General features: G+C 39.6%; 1 protein-coding gene across 6 annotated transcripts in view; it reads left to right on the forward strand.

The window, feature by feature from the left end:
• The window catches only part of CHL1 (cell adhesion molecule L1 like), a 325,279-nt gene that overhangs the window by 252,073 nt on the left and 50,477 nt on the right, over positions 1-22,729 (forward strand). For all 6 annotated transcript variants that reach the window (XM_089519748.1, XM_089519774.1, XM_089519736.1 and 3 more), the window contains 3 exons: positions 643-824; positions 17,096-17,227; positions 18,110-18,250. In XM_089519748.1, the coding sequence (XP_089375874.1) occupies positions 643-824; positions 17,096-17,227; positions 18,110-18,250 (455 nt within the window). The remainder of the gene's footprint in view (positions 1-642; positions 825-17,095; positions 17,228-18,109; positions 18,251-22,729) is intronic.

A 22,729-nucleotide genomic window follows, 5' to 3' on the forward strand; every position in this document is an offset into this window, starting at 1 on the left:
ATCTCAACAGATGGACACAAGAGTAAACAGACACAACTCTGGTCTGTGTGTACCATGTACAGTGTTGGCATTAGGAAAGCCATCTGGGAATGTTAAGTTAGCAGCCTGCCCTGAACTTCTGTCTGTGTTGTTATGAGAGCGTCCCATTAATTCTGCAAAACACAAAGTCGCTTTTATATTCAGTTGCCTAGAGAATTAGCTCTGGCTGGGCAGACACAGAATTGATTAGTGTCATCAGAGTGAAATCTTTAAGCCCATTTATGGCTATGAAAGCCATTATGGAATGGGTTGAAACAAGCATCTGTACCTCTGTGCATGCCACAATCTTTCTGTCACATTCCAGTTCATTTCTTAATCTGTTTTTGTCAATAAAATATCCTTTACTCATTTGTCGGGTTCTTTAATAAAGAGGCAGCACATATTCCAAGCAATGCATTGTTCCCATCTGAGACTTAACAAAGAAGTGCGGTTATGGCTGTGTGTATATCGAAAAGTGATTTATTGGTGTCAAGAATATGATAAAACAAAGATAAATGCATAAACACTGGAATGCATAAATGCCCAGTGTTTTACAAGAGAAAGGACAACAATACAATGTTTTTAACATAAATCTTTTATCTTCTTTCCTCCCGCTCACCCTAGTCCAACACCACATCTAAACTGGAGAAGGATTGATGGAGGCAGAGTTAACAGAGGAATCACTGAGAATTATGGGAAGCTTTTGAAGATAGAACAAATCACTGCCGATGATGCAGGGGTTTATGAGTGTATCGCAAGGAATGCTTTGGGAGAAACAAAACATGAATTCAGTGTTGGTGTTGAAGGTATTGTGGTGATATTGATGATTATCTGTATCTGACATACATACACCTGTGTTGTTATTGTGTGCCATCAGGTCAATGCTGACTTATAGCAATCCTATCCTAGGGTTTTAATGGCCAGATTTATTCAGAGGAGGTTTCCACTGTCTTCTTCTACGATGGAGAAAGAGGCAGTGTCTTGCCCAAGATCACTCACTGGGTTTTCATGACTGAACAGGAATTTAAACGGTGGCCTTTCAGAGTTCTTGTCCAAATATGCAAATAGTTGCACCATACCCCCCCCAAAAAAAAAAATCATACATAATAAAATGTTAAACCCATGACCTATATTCAGTTGCTAGTCACAACTAGAATAGACCCATTGGTAAATTACACAAGTGTAGATTTACTAAGTTCTCATTGATTCTAGTGTAGTCTATTTGGGACTAATAATTGGATTTAGATCTATACAAAATTGATTGTTTTGTTCCATCTTCTGAGTCAGTAATATTATTGTCTTCACATCAGAAGCTGAATCATATGCCACAGCTATGTTTTGTGCCTGCTGACATCCTTCCATTTTAGGAGAATCATATATCATCAGATATTAGAAGTTTATTCTTTAATCTAGTGGACAATACAGTACTGGTGGAAAGCATTATAAACAACAATGAAGTGATTATAAACAATACAGTAGTCATGTTCATTATTTGAACATCTAAGTATTTACAAAAAAATCATACATAATAAAAAATAAATGTGTGTGTGAATATCTGTATTCACTGGTTTCCACTAAGAAACAGTTCTCTAGCTTTGAGCAACAAGTACAGTGGGCCCTTGCCTTACACGTGGGATCCGTTCCGGACCCCCCCACATAAGGCGAATTCCGCCTATGCTCAAGCCCCATTCATTTGAATGGGGTTCATGCGTGGTGGCATGGTGGTGTGGGAGCGTGCGGGGCGCCACAAGCGTGCGCCTCATTCATTTAAATGGGATGCACTGCCCCTTGCGCCTTGCGCGCTCCCCGCAGCTTGAGCGCATACGCTCAAGTCTGCATAAAGCGCCCCCGCATATAACGCGGGCGCACTGTATATCAACTCAACAGGTTATAATTTGTTGGATTCCTCCATATTTCCTTTAACATAAATTGTCCTGAAGTGGAGTTGATTTAAAGTTATTTTATACTGTAAGTATTTCCAGGGTTTAGTTCAATTATTAAGAATGAAGTAGAAGATTAAAAAAATAATCCTCTTCTGAGTTATGTTCTTGAACATTGTTGTACTTCCAGGTCTATCCAATAAGAGAAAAGCCATGTCAGAAATCTATATTTATATCTGAATCTTTATCTGTATCTGAATTTACATCAGCCCTCCACATTCACAGCATTAATATTTGCGGGTTTGACTATTCACAATTTTGGTGTTGCTGCTTAACTAGCTCCTCCCCCTCCTCTCAATCTAAAGCATCAGTAGGACCAAAGACTGTAATTGACTACTGCATGGCCCCTGGAAGATTTAGCTTATACTCCTCACTGGTCCATGAAACATACTAAGTGATAATAATAATAATAATAATAATAATAATAATAATAATAATTTTTATTTATATACCGCTTTTCCATAGATCAAAGCGCTTTACAGACCATATAAAAACCATTCAAAACATCTCATAAAAATAGATAAAATCCACTAATACAAATTATACAAAATCTGAACACAATCATTCAACAGGGTAAGGCAGAGAATCGATAGGAACGGGAATACACAGCTTCATTTTACAGGGGGGAAGGCTTGACAAAAGAGGAAGGTTTTGAGCCTCTTTTTAAATGTTACCAGGGAGGTCACAAGACGGAGCTCCTTGGCGAGACCATTCCAAATTTGTGGGGCCGTTACTGAATAGGCCATCCGGGATGTAGAAACATGTTTGGAAGATGGAATTTCCAACAAGTTCTTCCTGGACGTCCAGAGTGTGCAGGGCGGATTATATGGGGAGATGCAGTCTCTCAAGTAACTCGGGCCCAAGCCATATGATCAAGCTACTCTCTGTCCAACTTATCTCACAATATTTTTTGTTTGTTTGTTTGTTTGTTTGTTGTGAGGATAATGTGGGGAGAAAGAAAACCCCTTGCAATCACTAATGAAAACATGAGATATAAATATAAAAAATGAATACTAAGATGTGCAGCCTGAGGTCATCTCCATTTTTGTGACAGTTTCCTACAAATGAATTATGAGAAATGTATCTCATAGAACTCTTCAGAATTCATTGTTTGAGTTTTTACTGTCCCCAGTGTTCCATGCGGCTAACAAATGAACCAACTTAAGTATGCATTATAGAGGTGTTTCTAGGATATAAACCAAAATACATTTAGTTAAAAAACAACAACATTGAATTCAGTGTGGGTCACTACTGAGTAAACATGCATGCACATGGTTTTTTTATTATTAGTTCAGTAAATGAGGGAGAAAAACTTCAGGGAGAACTCATTCACTGCGTTTTTGCAGCTTCATTACGTAAAATTCACTGCAAAAATATTGCAATGTGATTATGTAGCCATCATGGATCTTTTTTTAAATCACCTCCAGAAATTACCTAACAGAGGGAGGTAGACTTACAAAAGAATAGCCTGTTATATTTCCAAGCAGTTGAGCTGATAGTGTGAACTCATGCTGTGCCACCCTACTATGAGTGCTGTGCCTTTAGTGACTTGCAGTCATGTAACCTAGCTGTAGTAATACTATTAATCTGTGGACTCTGTATGTACATATTCTTCAAAACTGCATAATTAAAGGAGCAGTGTTCAAACTATTTCATAGCTGCTTTTGGAAACCAGGAGTATAGTAGTTATAATGCTGCCACCTAAACCTGAAATGAGGAACATTGTCTATGGTTTAGTGAATTATCAATGCTCATTGCTTTCTCTCTAAACCAAAAGTTGAATAAAGTGATTTAGGATTGTTATTTTAATTGTAGCTTGGGAAGTTTTCTAACTCTTATGAAGAGGTTGAGGCTATATCCACATATGGACAAAGCAGAGACATCCTCAGCATAAAATACAGTTACTGGGAAGGTGGAAGTAAGACTAGACAAAAGAAAGAAACAGCAGAGAGGAAAACAGTGAAATGCAAATAAATGCACTGTACTTACTTCTTTCCTACTCATTGCTCCTGAAATGAATAAGGGGATGGTGCATTAGGCTAACTGTGTAAATTTGGAATAAGAGCAAAGAGCAAATGTCCCTCAGCAGATGAGGGAGAAGATGCATGAGATTTGTCTTCTATATGTCCGTATTTCTTCCAAGATAATCATTTGAGTAAAGATTGGTTCACATGAACTTCCTCATGCAATCCAAGTATGCCCACCAACACTGAAACACTTTCTGATGACACTTCCTAATTTGCCATGTCTGGAAACCATGACAATGGACCCTGTGCATGTAGTCACTTATATGTATAGAGCTCCCCATGTGACAAGAATCATTGACCAATTAAGATTCTTTCCATATGCAAGTCCTGGGCTTTCAGAGAGGCCACACTGGGACCTTCTGCTATTTCCTTAGACCGTACTGTCACAGGAGAGTATTGCACAAAGGCCAATTCTATTAGTATTTCATTACAGTTGTGCAATTGTAATGAAATATTAGCAAATAACAAAACAATAACACTATAGCAATCAATATTTTCACACACTGTGCATTCACGCTATATTAACAGTACAAATACAGTATAGAAACATAATTGCATTCCACATACCTCCATTCTTGTATTGTTAATATGTCATTATTGAACATTTTGTGCATGCACTGTGTTACCACTAGTGCACATGCATGCAAATCATGGTTCCATCTCAAACAAAACAAAACAAAATTGACATATTTTGTTCCCAACCTAGTTTCCTCTCCCTGAATATGAGTATGAATATGACTCGACTGTGATCCATGTCTCTCTGCCCAATTTTCCCCAATTTTTATCCTATTGTATTTTACTGTTTTTAAAATTGTGAGTATTTTATATTGTAGTTTTAGAATTGGGATGGGGGGTTGGGAAGGGATTAATTTTGAACTTTATTGTATTTTTAATGTACTTTTACTGTTGTAACCTGCCCGGATTCCTTGTGATTGGGTGGGCTATAAATAAATCATTTATTATTTATTATTATATTCTACAACATTATTTTTATCCAGTTGAAACAAAATTGTACCCTAAACCTCAAAATAAGAGAACACTACATTCCAAAAACAATCTTAGCAATGAGAACGAATTGCCTGTACTGAATTGCACTCTGGGAAAAGGTCCCAGATTGCTCCACAATAGCACAAATGAAATGTTACTTTCATGATTGCACTTCATTTGCACTATGGGCAAACTATCAGTGGGAGTTTAGCTTTAATAAGATATTACAGGAGCATTCCACTTTATTCATGGGAATAAAGTATGGTATATGCATGATGTCATGTGAAAATCTTCATGTAATCTCATGATCATGACAGGAGCATTCCGTTTCTCTCCCATTTCTTATCTTGTGTGATAATCCTCTTAGATTAGTTACAACCCTAGCAGCTGAAGAAGTAGAAGTAGAAGGCAGAATCTTCCTAACAGCAGTATATCATTGCGAGTTATCCTTAGTTCCATCTTGTATGGATAATTGAGACTCAATAGTTTTACAAAATAATTGAATCCCAATAGTTTCACTGTTCCTGGTGAAAATGGAAACTGCTGGAACTATCAGCTTCCAGCATTTTGGAGGCTCTTCTTAAGGGGCATGGTGGCATGGACTGTCATGCTGAGTGCCTATGCAGCAAAATTTACTACTGTATCACTGTAAAGGAGCTCTATGGGTATTATAGTTGCCATACAAAATGATACAGCTAATACATGTTAGCTGAGCAATTTTGAAAGAACCTCATATATGTTTTTAATATACAAGAAGGTTTATGTGAACCTCCCTTTAGTTATGTGTTTAACTATGCTTACTATACATGCATACTTTTCTCTTTCTACAAAGAAAGGTATACCTCTAGACAGGTAATTAAACTATTATCACAGTGTCTGTGTGATTTAGTCCCCCTCCCACTTTGCATGTCTTGTTCTGTTCCAGTTCCAGTCCAGTGGAAGAGTCTGTAGCAGACAGCTTCTATTGGCCATAGAGATTGTTCATTAACACAGTTCTCCAGCTCATATGGAGAGCAATCTGTTTCAGAACCACCAGCCTCCATCCATAGGTGTAAGGACAGAAGTGATGACAGAGGAAGTGAGGATAGCATACACCTCCTTCTCTCGTGTTGACTACAAATGATTCAGGAATGACTGAATTCAGTTACATTCAAATCTTTATCCTCTATGCTTAACGGTAACATAAAATAATAAAACTGTCCATGTTGCTGAGGAGAATGAGCACAGGCAGCATTAAAGTGCACACATCTGTCTCTTGCTTGAATTTATTATTTATCGCTCTCTTCTCATCTCCCTGGCATCAGAGGGAATCTAGAGAGGAAGCAAGCATTTCAAATATTTATATTTCAATTTCTTGTTACCTTTTACATTGATGGGCCACTGTTGTTGTTGTTGTTTTCTTTTTACCAAATGAACACTGAGATTACTAGACTTTTCTATTTGATTGATACACAGCATTGCTCATCCAGAAAAGGTGGCTGGGTATATAGGGAGATGGAGAAGGAGGGAGATTTTTGTAGATTATAAAATGGCTTCAGTCCTACAATTTGCTGACTTTTAGAAATCATTCCAGATGGCTGGGAATGTCTCTGCCATCAATGAATATCTTAACAATCTGGCTGAGGATTCTTTTTTTAATAAATAAATAAATAAATAAAAACCCTGTAGCCTTCAAAGGAACTGCAGAAGCTATGAAACAATCAGATGCCAAGAAAGACAAAAGCAAATAAGCCCTATAGAATTATGGTGGCTAAATTATGGCCTCTCTTCATTAAGATACAGAGATGAAAATGAGTCCACAACACATGCATGCATGCATGATGCAAAAACACAGCAGTGTTAATTGTTTTTTGAGCAGTGAAATCTGTTAATATGATTTGCGCAGCTGACAGAATCCTGCTCATTTTCAGAAGTCTCACCACGTATAGGAAGTTGGGCAGTGAACATGCCCAACGTCTTTCTTTCTCTTGATTTTTTAATCAGTAATGTGTCACTGTCATTAATCACAAGCCAACATCATAATTCCCACTCCATCACACACTAATGGCTGGTGCTCATTTGGACTATGTGAACATAGGCGCGTTACAGACCGCCCGTCTGGGGCGACCTGTAAGCGGCCCTTTCCCCGCTGTATCGGGGCCTCAGCTGCTACAACAGCAGCCTCCGAGGCCCTGATCCGCCGCTTTCCAGGCCGCGGGGAAGCGGCAAAAGGCCGCTTCCCCACGGCCTGGAAAGGGGTGTCCTTGGGGCTTCAAGCCCCAAGGACACCCAATGGCGGTGGGGAGGAGGAGAAAGGGGCCGCTAGGCCCCTTTCTTCCTTGCATCCTTGGCGCAGCTGTCTAAAGGCTGCGCCAGCGACACAAACCCCAGAAGGAGCTCCGTTTCGGAGCTCCTTCTCGCACTGCGGAAAGGGCGCTCTAGGCGCCCTCACGCGGCGCGACAATGTCACGTCTGCGCCACCTCGTTTGGAGGTGGCGCATTCATGATGTCGTAATGGCGGCCCCCGTATGGAATGGGTGCTGCCATTTTGTACGGACTGGGTCCGTACTAGGGTTAGGGGTGTCAGGAAGTGATGCCCCTTTCTAACCCTAGTACGTCCGCAGGACGTACTTTTATGCCCGTTTGTAACGGGCCTTAGTTTTGCTGACCTCACTAGTTATAATTGATTCCTTTGGAGTTACAGTCAAGTTACAACCAGGTCATACCACTCTTGCTCTCTTCCTTAAGAGCTTGGCTGTAGGTGAAATATAAATTCAACCCAGACATGACAGACTATTCAGGAAGCTCACCAGTGTTTGCACCCTGTCTGCTCTCTTTGCTCTTGATAATGGGAAAGAACGTACACTGACATTCAGACTGTCTCTGTCATGTCTGCATGTGAAAAACAAAATATTTCTTACAGGAGCTCATGCTTCTGGGGCTCTCACATATGGATCCTGTAGTTTCTAAGAACAGCAACTGCTGAGCTGAAGAAGCATAATGAATTGGGTTTACAGATAGAGTGTGACTCACTGGACTTTCAAATTTTCCTTCCCTTTTCCACACAGATGTTGTCACAAGCATTTCCCCTCACATATAGTCAACCAAATTCTCTATCTCTTTTTCTCTCTGTGTATGTGGCTGTGTGTTTAAATAATGCTGTAATCAGAAGTGTATGTGTGTGCCTTCAAGTTGCCTGTCGACTTATAGTAACCCTATGAATTTCATAGGGGTTTGTTAGGTAAGGAACAATCAGTGGTGATTTTGCCAGTTACTCCCCGTGAAATAATAGAAAACCCTCTATTACTTTCCCTTCTGGCTATCTTTCTTATGAAATCATCTCCCCAGAGAAATTATATTATTCTTGTTATCCTTTGTCTGATGTTGAGAAAAGCAGCTTGAGGAAAGTGGATTTGTCAATGGTAAATGTCTGGCAAGGAAAGGGTTAAGTACCCTTTCTGTATCTGCCTATCTGTGTGTGTGTCTGAAAAACAAGTTGTCAGAGAAAATTGCATTGACTTTATATGGTTTCACTTTTAAAAAAGAAGAATAGGCGTCACTGATCATTGTATGGGAGACAAAATCTGAAAGCTTTTCTTTCATATGTCCCACATATCTGAGAAGGCGAACTGAGAAAGACTAGCCAGAGGACATTAAATATCTCCATGGGTATTTCATTACATTAAAAACCTTCTCCACAGGTCTTTAAAGACTAGAGGCAATGTGCTTCCAAACACCAGTTGCTGGGGAACATCAGATGAAGAGGTTTTCCCATTGGTACCTGATTGGCCCCTGTGGCAAGAGGATGCTGGACTGCAGAGGATTCTAGTCTTGATCCACACTCTTAATAGAGAAGAAAAACATCCCCTAGTCAACATGCCTAGCATTCAGAAAGTAATTTTTCAATTGTTTTCCAGTTTCCTGAAAATAGGGGGGGAAATACTTTCCTTGTTTCCATTCCTGTAGCAGAGAGCTTCCAATCCAGCTATGTAAGCATCCAATTTAGTAATTTCTGAGAAGCCTAAAAAGAATAAAGATAAGCTTCACCAAATAAATTGCAGGAAAGATAGTCTGATCTGTTGATCTCTTTGGCCTAGGAAGTATATATAGGAAGAAAAATAAAGGAACAACATAAAGCAAGTATTCAATGGAAAACCAAATTTGTAGGTAACTGTAGCAGTTTTCAGCATGGGGAGATTTTCCCTAATGCTCTATTAAAACAACAACAACAACAACAAACAATAAATAAATAAATAATAAAACTTTTATTTATATCCCGCTTTTCTGTTACAAGACAATCAAAGCAGCTCACAACATATTAAAATCCACATTTACAAAATTATGTCCCAAATTCCCCCCTTAAAACAGGATTAAACATGTACAATTAAAATATCTATTAAAAAACACACACACACACAAAAATATACGAGGACAGAGTGGTGGGCTAATACATGATGTGGGGGGCAGTCATTCTGTGGCCGGGCACTTTTATTCAGGAAAGGCCTGCTGGAAGAGATCTGTCTTGACGGCTTTTTTAAAGCTGTCTAAGCTGGCAATTTGATGGATCTCATCCGGCAGACCATTCCATAATTTGGGAGCAATTGCAGAGAAGGCCCTCTGAGAGGTAGCAGTTAGTCTGGTTTTTAAAGGCTGCAATAGATTACTCCCAGAGGACCTGAGGGTGCGGGGCGGTTATATGGAAGCAGGTGATCCCTCAAATAGGTTGGACCCAAGCCATGTAGGGCTTTAAAGGTTATAACCAACACCTTGTACTGTGCCCAGAAACAACCCAATCCTACTACATCAACATGACTAACAAAGAAAGAAAACTCTGTGAAGTCAAAGGCTTTCACAGCCAGCATCCATTGTTTTTTGTGGGTTTTAGGGCTATGTGGCCATGTTCTAGAATAATTTTTTCCTGATGTTTCACCAGCATCTTTGGCTGGCATCTTCAGAGAAATCTGGCATGGAAGTGAGTGGGGTATATATTGTATATACTGTGTGACTTTTGGTTGGAAGGGATTTACATCTTAATCTGTGTGTTGGTCTGTGTTGAATGACAAGGCCTCAGGATGCCTATTCAATTACTGATCCATTGTTCTGCTGGGAAATCTCCTGACCCTGGGTGATAATTTGCATGTTTTGAGTTTTGATTTTGGTGTTTTTATGGACTAGTAGCCAGACCTTGTTTACTTTAAGGGTTTCTAGTTTCCGATTGAAGTTGTCCAGTTGTTTGTGGATTTCAGTGGCTTCCCTGTGCATCCTGACCAGAAAATTTTTGGCATGGTCCAGAATTATTATTTTTTTTAAATCACATTTTATGCTCAGGATCTCTTACAATGTGTTCTGCTACTACTGATTTCTTTGGCTGGCCCAGTCTGCACTTAAATTCATTTGGAACAGAAGTGCCGGAAAGGTTACAACTGAATTTAAGGCAACTATGTTGGCAGAGGAAATGTGCTTGCACACACTAGACATCTGTGAGACTGCAAAACAGAGTGAATCACAGCTTTCTGTCAGAACAATTACTAGCTTAGGAATTTGTTTATGGGAGGGGTGTTTGTTGTGAGAGAAGCTCAGCAGCAGCAGTTTTGGGAAGTTGTGTTTGTAGGCGATAGAGAAAATAGTAGCACTTTGGACGTTGGGGCACTCATTGCAAGAAGAGCAACATGCTTGATAAGAAATACAATGGTGAGAGAGCCACACAAGTGGGGTTCAAAGGCACCATGTAGCCTGAAGGCCATGTTTTGTCCCATCCCTCCTACTGTATATAGCTCTCTAAAAGGTAAAGCACTCTGTTGTTGCAGGAACACACCTCCAAAAGAAAATCCATGATAGCTTTTGATTTCTGGCTTAATCTGAACATGCAAGACTGATATAATTTGACTAGAGATTTAGTTTAGGTCAGAGTAGAGCTGCTTTATTCTCTGACTATTGTTTATATATCTGTGGGAAAGCAGCTTCATACGGGGAGAGTGCCTGCACTCTGAAATTATGTTGTGACTTGTTTAAACAAAATCTATAAAAACATGCTCCTGTCATATACATAGTTATTATGTTCACATCACAATGAGTGGTATACTATTTTCCAAACTAATTAAGAGTGCCCATGCATAGACTTTATTAATGGTACAGTTTCTTTGTGGACACCATTACTAAAATGTTATGCATAGAATTCTGAAATGTTCATGTTTTTTAGAGTTCTGGACATTATGGGGAACCTGTGGGATTCTAGATGTGGTTGGACTCTAATTCTCATCAGTCTTAGCCAGCATGACCAGTGGTAAGAGATGTTGGAAACAATATTAGTTCAACACAGGAGGGTCATAGGTTCTCCGGCCCTGATGTAGAGTTATCTAGATGTCCCACATCAGCTGATATAGGTACCTTTTTTTACACTTATGCTGCATCTGATAAGACTTCTTCATACTTGATGGAGAGTCAAACCCAGGATCTAGCTTGCACTCAGCAAGGAATAACAACTAAGCAAAGAGACCTAACAGCTTTCTATCTTTTTGTGTGCAGCTAAAATATCATTGGGGTTAATGAGCAAACAAAATATGTAAAACAGCCATATTAATGAATTGTTTTTCTCAAGCAGATGTTTCCTATAATTTACCTGAACTGTGACAGACAAAACTGTGTGGGAAGTTTGTAAAGCTAAGTAGTCCAGGAGAGAAATCCCCACATGCATTAAATTGGGGTGTTTGGGGTTTAATGTGATTTGTTCCATTGAAATCAATATGATTGTGTGTTGTGGGTATTATAACCCCAACTGTGCTGGGGCATTATGAAGATACAGGAGACATGGTAATGGCTAACAGGAATTGTCTGGTCCACCAGAAGAGCTCTCACAGTCTTCAGGACTAATCCTCTTATGTCTTAATGCCCCTTGAGCTGAAAATAAAGCTAGAGATTTAGAACTATGTAGTCTTGGAAGTCCTTTTTGAAAACAATCTTTTCATGCCATTTTCCCCCTGTGGTTGTAAAACACCAACCAATCCAAAAGCACAGAAAAAACATGTTGGTTAGGTTCCCAGAATATTTTTTTAATGTGCTATTTCATAGAAGGAATAGCTGCCTTCTGCCACAGAGTTTAGACATCCTGCAAGTTGATGTGCAGTGTGCCAATAGGCAACCTTCTAATCCTATATCTGCCAGAAGGCCAAAGTTAGGAGATTGTCCACTTAAAAGGATGCCAAAGCAGATGTCTCCCTGGTAGTTCTTTGAACACATTTAAGGAATGGAATTCCAGGGCCACCTTAGGCTACTTACTGACTATGCTATTTTTTCAACAGATTCTTCCAAATGATTAACTACAATTTGCTTATCTATTGTTGAAATGTACTGCTCCTTACCATATTCGTTGTGGATTTGCTCTCCTATTAGTAGTTGTGTGCCAAAAGTTCCACTGGGAATATTTTGACACTTCAGGAAGAGTTTGTATAGTTATGAAAAAAATCCTGACCATCTCTGTAGGGCAGAGGAGTGTTGTTGTTGTTATTGTTCAATCCTTTAACGTTAGGTAGCAAAAGGTTCCCATATCTTGCTTCAAATATTGATCAGGAAGGTAACTGGTGTCAAGAAATCAGAGGAAGACTAGGATTGGGTAGGACAGCTATGAAAGAACTGGACAAGATCACAAAGTGCAAAGACATAACTCTGAAGCAATGGCATCACTAGGGAGTGCAGGGGTGCACACTGCAGCAGGTGACACCCTAAAAGGGGTGTGACACCACTGCTCCTCGAACATCTGCTTTTGGGCAGAAATGGGATGTGGCATTCGCCAGTGTCTTTTTAAAATACTGAAGAGATGGTGTGAGTGGAATAAGACTCAGTGGGAAGAGAAAGGAGCGGCTCCAGGTTTCTTTTAAATTTTAACTGTAAAAATTTAATTTAATTTTTTTTAAATTACATTTTTAATTTTAAAAATCTTTTATTTTTTTTTCTTTAAAATCATTGCATTTTACCAAATTTCTATTTTAACCACACAAAATTATGTATATGCAAATACATTTAGTCTGTGCATATGACAGTAAAATTAAAGGTGAAACTTTAATTTTGCTAGTTGTTTATGTCACAACTATTACCATTATATTCAGTGATGTATTAGAATTACAATTTACAAGTAACATTAGTACAAAATATATTACTAAGGATTCTCTATGGTGTGGTATGGGAGGAGGTCAAGGGATGGGGGTGATACCATGAGTCACCACACTGAGTGACGCCAACCCTAGTGATGCCACTGCTGTGAAGTGAAGATTGTTCAAACCATTGTATTTTCCATCACCATTTATGGATATGTGGTGCTGAAGAAGCATGCTGATGATACTGTGAACATCCAAAAAAAAAAAAAAAGAGCTGGGTCCTAGAAGAGATTAAGCCCAAATTTTCCCTGGAAGCCAAGGGGACTAAGTTGAAGTTTTCATATTTTGGCTACATTATGAGAAAAAAAATGAGTCATCTGAAAAGACAATGATTCTGGGAGAGGTGGAAGGCAGTAGTAAGAGAGCAACACCACATGCTAGATGGCTAGTTGTCTAATTTCTAGCATTGTAAAAAAGCAAGATATTGGAAATAGTTCACATGTACAACTTGCCTGTCCCTTTTCTTTGAATAACTAAACCATATTTCTAATTTTACAACTGAAGTTTTAAGTTATTGCAATGTCAGAAATTTGGAAACCGAAGGAAGTTTTTGGGGGAGTCAGGCTTCTTATTTAGGTGTTACATGTTTTACCCTCCCCTGCAGCTACCATCCTGGTGTCCATGCTTACCAGTAATTTTACTTTACCATCACATTTGTGTAACCTTCACCAACTCATGTGGTTTTAGTGAGATTATTAAGACTAATGCATTTTGTGAAGGACAGGGAGGCAGGCACCTCAAAATTATATTTCATTTTTAGATTCCAGCCAAACAGCATTTATAATGACAGTTTTCTGGAAAATGCAAGTTGTTTCGGAAACTGACCATGCTTCCCTCAAAATTAAGTTCATTGTGTGTACAGTTGTTATAGACATTCTGGCATATTTTAATCTTAGAAGCCTAAATTCACAGAGTGGCTTAAAATCTGGAACACTCCCCCATATAAACCTAACTCTATAGCCCTGAAATAAACCACTCTTAAAGTTGAGCATAGATGGTATCTCACACCACTACAACTTGCACACATTACTAAGAACCCCACCTCGTGCTGTTGGAGAGGGTGTAGTAATAGAGGTACCTTCCTACACATGTAGTCACTGATCAAAAAATTGTCCCTTCTCCAGAACTTTTATTGCTTTCAGTGTTTACTAATGAAAACAAGACATTACACAATAAAGATATTATTACCTTTTTGTTGGCATTGGCCAGGATTGAAATTGCCAGGGCTTGGAAAACTGGAAAAGCCAATATGACTGAGTGGTGGTCTCGATTTTGAAATTTTTGCTTTTTGGAAAAGCTCAATGATCAATCTAGAAGGTTGCGGGGGTGGAATCTTCCTCTGACTTTTGAAGAACGATGGTCCCCACTTAAATCTTATCTCAACAACATTGAAGCAGAAGTGGGTCTTCCTTTGAAATATGATTCCCTTTCGATGACTGTTTTAATTTAAAAAAGAAGAAGAAGAAGCCTGAATTCAGAAAAGGCCAGCTAATATTAGAAAGCTTGACAAATATCAGCAGTACTTTTTAGTCATGCCATTGTAACTGAAAATGCAGTGAAAGGAGCCCTTGGTAGCAGGTTACATGATTTCTTATATGTTTCTCCTGTTTGTCATAAAACCAAAGGTGAAAAATAAACAGCAAAACAACTCTTTGCATAAAGCTCCACATTTCCACTTTCCTTCCCTCTACAGTTGTTACCAGAGTGTGCCATCTGCTGTTGAAATGGACTAAAAGCATCAGTGAATGTATCCGTTTTTAAAAAGATAGCCATGTTAATCTTTTTGTAACAGGAGTATTGAAGAATCCTACTACTAATTTATAGAATGCTAAAATGACCAAGTTAGAAGGGGCTTCAGGGGTCTCTGCTCAGTGCAGGATTTCTACTTAAAGCATCCTCAACTGTTAGTTCTCCAGTCTCTCTTCGGAGATGTACAGAGAAGAGTCCCTTCCACCTCTCTAGGAATTGGTTCCATTGGCAAATTGTTCTTATTATCAAGAAGTTCCTTCAATTGAAATGTATATCCTTTAGCTTCAAACCATTAGTCAAACCCTTGGATCAGCAGAAAACAGGCCAGGACAATCACCATTCAGTCTTTTCTTCACCAAGCTGAACAAGCCCACCTCCTCCAATCTTTCCTGATACTTTTTGTTCTCCATCCTTGTTCTCTCATCCTTGTCTATGTCCTTCTTCAAATTAGGTGCCCAGAACTGAACACAGTAGTCCAGGTGAAGCCTGACTGGTACTGAATATAAGCGAATGATTCCTTGATTCCTTCCCAGGACTTGAAAACTATGCTTCTATTAATGCAGAATAAAATAGCATCCAGCATAAGCCTTTCTAGATGTTCACTTCTTCATGCACATTTCTATATGCTTTTAAAAATACTTTTCAAACAGAACCAAGACTTCTTTTAATACTGATTGTATGAGATCTCCCCCCACCCACCCACCCCCGGTGCTGTCTTTTCTGTTTCTTGATTACAATCTCCTTTAAGGATCTTTGTAGTTCTTAGTCCAGTCTCTGTCTTCATTTTTCTTTATTTGATTCTTGCCCTTTTCTCAATCTAACCTTCTGATTAGGCCTCTGAGCTGTTAGACGCTGGCTCATTGCTCATTGCTTTGGATTACTTTGCTGTGGAATCCTCTGCTGCTTAATATCTGCTTCTAAAAAATCTTATGAACTTTATATCCTTCTGTAACTCTTAAGCTGTTCTTGTTGAATCACATTTCATCCTTCCATACTACTGTGTAATCTCTCCACTTCTTATTTTTCTTACAAACTATACTCATATGCTCCTACATTTTACAGTTGAAAACCAGGACACATGTGGCTAAGAAACATTTGAGTGTGGTCAGGATGGCAAAGGTTATTAATGGATAAGAACACACAAGTTAGGAGTCGCTGCAGTAGTTTGCTTTTACCTGAGCTTAATAGGAAGGAAAAGAATCTGTATCCTCCTCTCTTCTCCCCACATTGAGTTCAATGAGAGGAAACTAGTTTTGTACTTTGAAAAATTAAAGTAAGTTGAGTATGAAGGGGTAAAGTGGGATAAGAAGAGAGAAATGGGGGTATTTTAAAAGCAACTTCAAAGGAGGAGGATGGATTATTGACTCGGGCTGTCCCTGCCAAATTAGGACTGTTGGGGGGATATGTATATGGAAGTGTCTGTGACATATATCTGTTGGGGGGGGTGTCACACTTTCCCTATGTTGATTCTTCTATACAAATGCCAGACCTCTTATATTTCAACTAAACTCAGAAGAGAGAGAAAAAATGAGTGTCTGTTCATATTCAGGCACAGGTAATAAATTTGGTGGGAGATTTTTATAATGAATTCAGTATTAAATTGTTGTTGTTTTTTTAAAAAAAAGTCTAAATCAGTTTACAGTGTGGCTTCTACTGTAGAGCTATCAGGTACCATGCAATTTGAACCATATTGCATGTATCAGTGATGGGTGGGAATTGCATTTTAGGTCTGGGTTTTAAAATAATAGCCCCTGTAGTTCAGCAAATTTTCGCACTAATGAAAGGAAATAAATGATGTTTTAAAACTTTGAATGTGGGCAGATTCTTCTACCAAGGCCTACAGAGCAAAAATTTGGCTATGAATTACAGGACAAAATTGGGAAGCCACTTCCTTTTTTGAGATCCTTCTTATCTGTAATATCTATATGAAAGGCAGTGATTGACTTAAATGCAGGATAATGTGAAACTGTCATTTTGTCCTCCTACCTTGGTTGGCAAGAAAAAAAGGAAATAAAAAGTATAATATTCTATATGTTTTATATCAGTAATGAAGTGTTGGGGATGTTGGTGATGATCATACGTCTCTTAATTCAATGGATCCCAGCCTTTGGCCCTCCAGAAATTTTAAATTTCAGTGTGATTCTGACAGCTGGAGGCAAAAACTCAAACACACCAAAGGTTGAGAATCACTGCAGTAATTGATTCATAGCAATGACTGGCATGTTATTATTTTCTTTCTCCACAGAGCCACCCACATGGGTAGTAAAACCAGAAAGTGGAGTTTATAGTATTGGTGGAAGTTTTGTACTGTTGTGTCAAGCTATTGGCTATCCTGAGCCAACCATCAAGTGGAAAAAGAATGGTGTTCATTTGCCAGGTAAGCACAGAATGCAGCCATAATCTATAATGTATAGCAGTATCAAATACCTATACACACATATAAAAAGGCAGCGGTGGAAGGATCATTTTTTCAACTTTCCCCCTAAAATGATTCAATTATGTTCAGTCAACAAAAATATTTCATACCAAAAATAGAAGAGTTATGATTATTTGCTGTTATGTGCTACTCATTCCTGCTCTTTTTAGCATTTAGTTTTTCTAAATATGTTTGTATTTTTTATAATGATTGGGATATTTATTTTAATCAAAACAATAACCAATCAGTGAAACATATCTATACTTTTACTGTTGTTTAAATTAACATTATCAAAATTCAAGCATTAATTTGTAAGAAAGAGTATGTAAAATTTCTCTTTTTATTTATGGGGTGGAATATTCTTTACTATGTACCATGCAAAGAACTGAGGAAAATGAATAAATGTGCATATTCAGAGAGAAATAATATCTGGGCTTTAAGGTTCTACAGTATGAATTGGATTTCAAGCTTGGGTTCATGTAATGTGCTCTAAACTGGGCTAGGATTATAAAAAAATTGGGAAGTTTCACCTATTACAAAATGCTGTGGTCAGACTAAGATGTTATAAGAGCACATGATTTTCTTGTTGCAGCACCATCGTTGGAGTTCATTTTCAGGCAGAATGTGAAATGCTGTTTATGACTTCTAAACTGCTGTATGACTGGGATTGGGCTATTTGAAAGATCCTTGAAAATGATTTCTCTAAGGCTTTATTATTAGCTCATGTGGACAGTAATTTTGATGAACGGGAGGCTATACATATAAACAGTTAATAATATACTAACATCAAATGTGTCATGTAAATAATGACTTAACATTTTGCTGTGTTTTTGATGTATATAGAAACAAAAACCAGCAGAGCTGTTTTTACAACAAGGGAGGCCAGTATCTCTGATCTGGAGCTGAAGGACACTGCAGTGTACCAGTGTGAGGCTACCAACAAGCATGGCACCATTCTTGCCACAGCAAATATTGATGTTCTTGGTGAGTTTTTACTGGGGATCTAAATGATGAGCTAGTTCATCCTCACATGCTAAATGAGATGTTGTATACACACACACACACACACACACACCTTGCTCCAAGACAAAGGAATTTGTTTTAGCAAGCCGTAAAGAGAATTTAAGCATTTACAAGATCAATTTTGGCATACTTTTGTAAATATACAACATTGGAAACTACAATAAGCGCTGCCTTAATATATGGGCTAGTAAAATTAGAAGCACTGAGTTGATATTGTGTGTGTGTGTGTGTGTGTGTGTGTGTAGATTATCAAACTGACAAAAAAAACCAACTGCTTACAACGTGGTATGATGCTGCCGGGAAATTACAACCCGGCTGCAACCATGGTCCCAGGTGCACTTTGGAGGCTGCTTTTCCAAGTTAGGAAGTTCCTGTATTGGAAAAATGGCCTCCGAAGCATGCCTGGGACCTGGGATGCAGCTGGGTTGCAATCACCAGATGGCATTGGTGGTGAATTAAGTATGAAAGCACCCACCAGCAACTCAACTGTATGCCATTGGGGAGCAGTCAGGTTTTTAGTCAGTGTGATAATCTCCTACAGTATGTGTTTGCTTCTTCACTTTTTGGATCAGTATGCTTAGCTTTACCAAGGAAGCAGACACTAGAGAAATTTTTGCACAAAATGTACAAAGCTCAAAGGAAAGAGGGGGGGGGGGGGGGAAAGCACCTAATGTCTTACTCTCATAATGCAGGTAAAAATTGCAAGAGGGATTGAGGAATTCCCTGTAGGCTGTGATGGCATGTTGAGACAAGCTGTCTCAACCATAAATGAAAGATTTGAGTTTATTTATTCTCTGCTTGTGATTCCCTGTTTTACACTAGGGCTTAGCTCTCTCACAGAGCAGACACTAGCAGTTCTGCAGGTTCGAGGTTTGGTTCCAGGTATCTCAAGGTAAAGATAGAAAAGATACCTGTGTCAGAACGTGAAAAGCCCTTATGTAGACAGTGATGAGCAAGATGGTCCAATAATATGACTTGGTATAAGGCAGTTTCATAAATTACCTAAGTCCTCCTCAAGGGCTTTTTTCTCTTTTAATTTGGATTGAGTCCAAGAGGCTTTGGTTCCAGTAAGAATAGCTGTATGAATCCAAGACCTGACATATTTGATTTTCACTTTTAATATATTTCAAAGTATTTAAAAATATTTCAAAAATATAGCCTACAGGGCAAGTTTAAAAAGTATTATTATTATTATTATTAACCTTTATTTATGAAGCGCTGTAAATGTACACAGCGCTGTACATGCAATCTTTTTAGTTAGACGGTTCCCTGCCCTCAGGCTTACAATCTAAAAAGACATGACACAGAAGGAGAAGGGAGTGGTGACGGGAAAGGGTAAGAGGTCCAGCAGTTCCTCTCTACCTCCGAGGCCTGGACCAAGGCAGATGGACTGGAGGGAGGGCTTGGCTCCAAAATGGAAGGTTAATCATTATCCAGGGAAAATACATACTCACAAGTAGGATAATACATATACAGTACATAGCAATACAGGAAATGGATCGATAAACAGCCAACAACAGAACATCAGATAGTAAGCGACAATTATGCGATGCCTGGGAAGGCTTCTCTGAACAGGATGGTTTTCAGCTCCGTTTTGAAGCTGGTTAAAGAAGTGATGGCTCTTGCTTGTGGAGGAAGAAGGTTCCAGGAGTGAGGGGCAGCAAGTGAAAAGGGGCGAATCCGAGATGGGGCAGAGGAAATCCTGGGCTGAGACAGGAACCCTTGACTACCAGAACGGAGGGCCCTGGTGGGAAGGTGAGGAGAAAGAAGGTCTGATAAGTAAGGAGGGGCCAGTCCATGGAGGGCTTTGAATGTCGACAGCAGGAGCTTATACTGAATGCGGAAAGGGAGAGGGAGCCAGTGAAGGGATGCCAACACAGGAGAGATGTTGTCAGAGCGGTGGGTGGAAGTGATAATGCGTGCAGCTGAATGCTGGACAGAGATTAAGGGACGGAGGTGAGAAAAAGGAAGACCAGCCAGGAGGACATTACAGTAATCAAGTCGTGAGACCACTAGGGCATGGACCAGGATCTTGGCAGTAGAGGCGGAGAGATATGGTCGGATTTTGGCAATATTGTACAAAAAGAATCTACAAGCCTTGGCTGTGGTCTGGATCTGAGGGATACACGACAGAGAAGAGTCAAAGATAAAGCCAAGACTGCGGGCTTGCTGGACTGGTTGAATGGAGATGTTGTCCACAGAGACAGAAAAGGAGTGTTGAAGGGTGGGCTTAGGAGGAAAGACAAGAAGCTCCGTCTTGGACATGTTGAGCTTCAACCGCCGATGGCGCATCCACTGCGAGACAGCTGTAAGGCAAGACGAGACTTGCTGTTCAAGCCTTGGAGAAAGGTCAGGGGCAGAAAGATACAGCTGGGTGTCATCAGCATACAGATGGTAGGAAAAGCCAAAAGAGCTGATGAGTTTTCCTAAGGACAGTGTGTAGAGAGAAAATAGAAGGGGACCCAGAACAGAGCCCTGGGGAACTCCAACAGATAAGGGAACAGGAGAAGAAGTCTGACCCCCTGCAACTACTGCAAAAGATCTGCCAGACAAGTAAGATCTAAACCAGTCGAGAACAGAGTCTGAGAACCCAAGGTCAGAGAGTATGTCAATTAGGAGACAGTGATCAACAGTGTCAAAGGCTGCAGACAAATCGAGAAGAATGAGAACAGAGTAAAGGCCATTAGCCTTGGCCTGTAAAAGGTCATTCGAGATCTTAGTGAGAGCTGTCTCTGTAGAATGCCTTGGGCGGAAACCAGACTGAAAGGGATCGAGAATGGAGTTGGCTTCAAGAAACTCAAGACAGCGCGAATAGACAACCCGTTCCAAAACCTTAGAAAGAAAGGGGAGAAGAGAAATCGGACGATAGCTAGACAAGGAGGAGGGGTCAAGAGAAGGTTTTTTCAGAATTGGGGAAATGAGAGCATGTTTGAAGTCCGAGGGGAAGGAGCCTGTAGAGAGAGAGAGATTGAAGATATGGAGGAGCGAGGGCAGAAAGGAGGGAGCTATAGAGATTAGAAGACGAGTAGGAATAGGATCAAGAGGACAGGTAGCAGGTTTGGAAGAGTTCAGAAGTGTAGAGAGTTCATCCAAAGAGGCAGGAGGAAAGACAGAAAATTTGTTAGGCGAAGGCGATAGAAGATTAAGAGCAGAAGAATCAGGAGGGACTATCTCAGAGCGAATAGTGGTAATCTTAGAGATGAAATAGTTAGCAAAGTCATTAGGAGAGAAAGATGAAGAGACAGGAGGAGAGGGAGGTTTAAGCAAAGTATTGAAGGTGGAGAACAAACGCTGTGGGCACCTCTCATTGGCAGAGATCAATGATTTGTAATAATTCTGTTTTGCCATAGAGAGGGCGCGTGAGAAGGAAGAAAGAACAAATTTGAAATGGATAAAATCAGCCCACTTTTTGGACTTTCTCCAAAGACGTTCGGCCGCTCTAGAGCAGGACCGGAGAAACTTAATGTTGGGGGTAAGCCAGGGCTGAGGTCTAGTCTTGGAGGAAGAAGTGTGTACAGAGACAGGGGCAAAATGGTCAAGAGTTGAGGAAAGAGTGGAGTTAAATAAAGACATAGCTGAATCAGCAGAATCCCCGAGATTTAGGGAAGAGAGAGATGAATCCAGGGTCAGACCAAGATGGTTAGAGTCGACAGATTGAAGATCACGAAAAAGACGTTGAATAGTATGGCGAGGAGGAGGAGTATAAGTGAGAGCAAAGGAGATTAAATGATGGTCAGAGAGTGGAAAGTCAAGTGCCAGGTAGTCAGAAATGGCGCAGTTTGCAGCAAGAACTAGGTCAAGACAGTGACCAAGAGAATGAGTTGAAGAGTTGGAGTGTGGTTGGAGGCCAAAAGAAGCTAGCAGAGAGTTAAAGCGAGATGTTGTAGGGTTATTGGAATCGTCAACGTGGATATTAAAGTCACCTAGGATCAAAGTGGGGACTGAATCCGAAAGGAAGAATGTCAGCCATGATTCAAAGTCAGATAGGAACTGGGTGGCAGAACCAGGAGGGCGATAGATGACTGCAACCCGGAGCTGTAGAGGAGAAAAGAGTCTAATAGGATGAAACTCAAAGGAAGAGAAATGATAGCTGGGGGGGAAAGATAGAACTTGAAACTGGCAGGAGTTAAGTAAGTCTTAAACAACAGGAAAGAGGAGAATGGCTATAATAAAACAAAAAACCTGGGAACCAGAGGCATGGGAAGGGGGTAATTTTGTTAACATTTTTTGTGGAGGGCAGAATTTATCAAAACTTGAGATGAAAACTACGCATTAAAATTTTTGAAAGAAAGAAGAACTGACAGATTTTCTTGACCATAATATAAACTGAATAGTTGATAAAAGATATTCACGTTTTTGCCCATCTTACAGAATCTGCTTCCTAAAGCTGCATTTTTATTGGTCTACAGTTCTTAATACCCCCCCCCCCTTTTTTTTGAC

This window comes from Sceloporus occidentalis, unplaced genomic scaffold (genome assembly GCF_023333645.1).
Source record: "Sceloporus occidentalis isolate IW3139 unplaced genomic scaffold, rSceOcc1.0.p SCAF_1, whole genome shotgun sequence".
NCBI classification, from domain to species: Eukaryota; Metazoa; Chordata; class Lepidosauria; order Squamata; family Phrynosomatidae; genus Sceloporus; species Sceloporus occidentalis.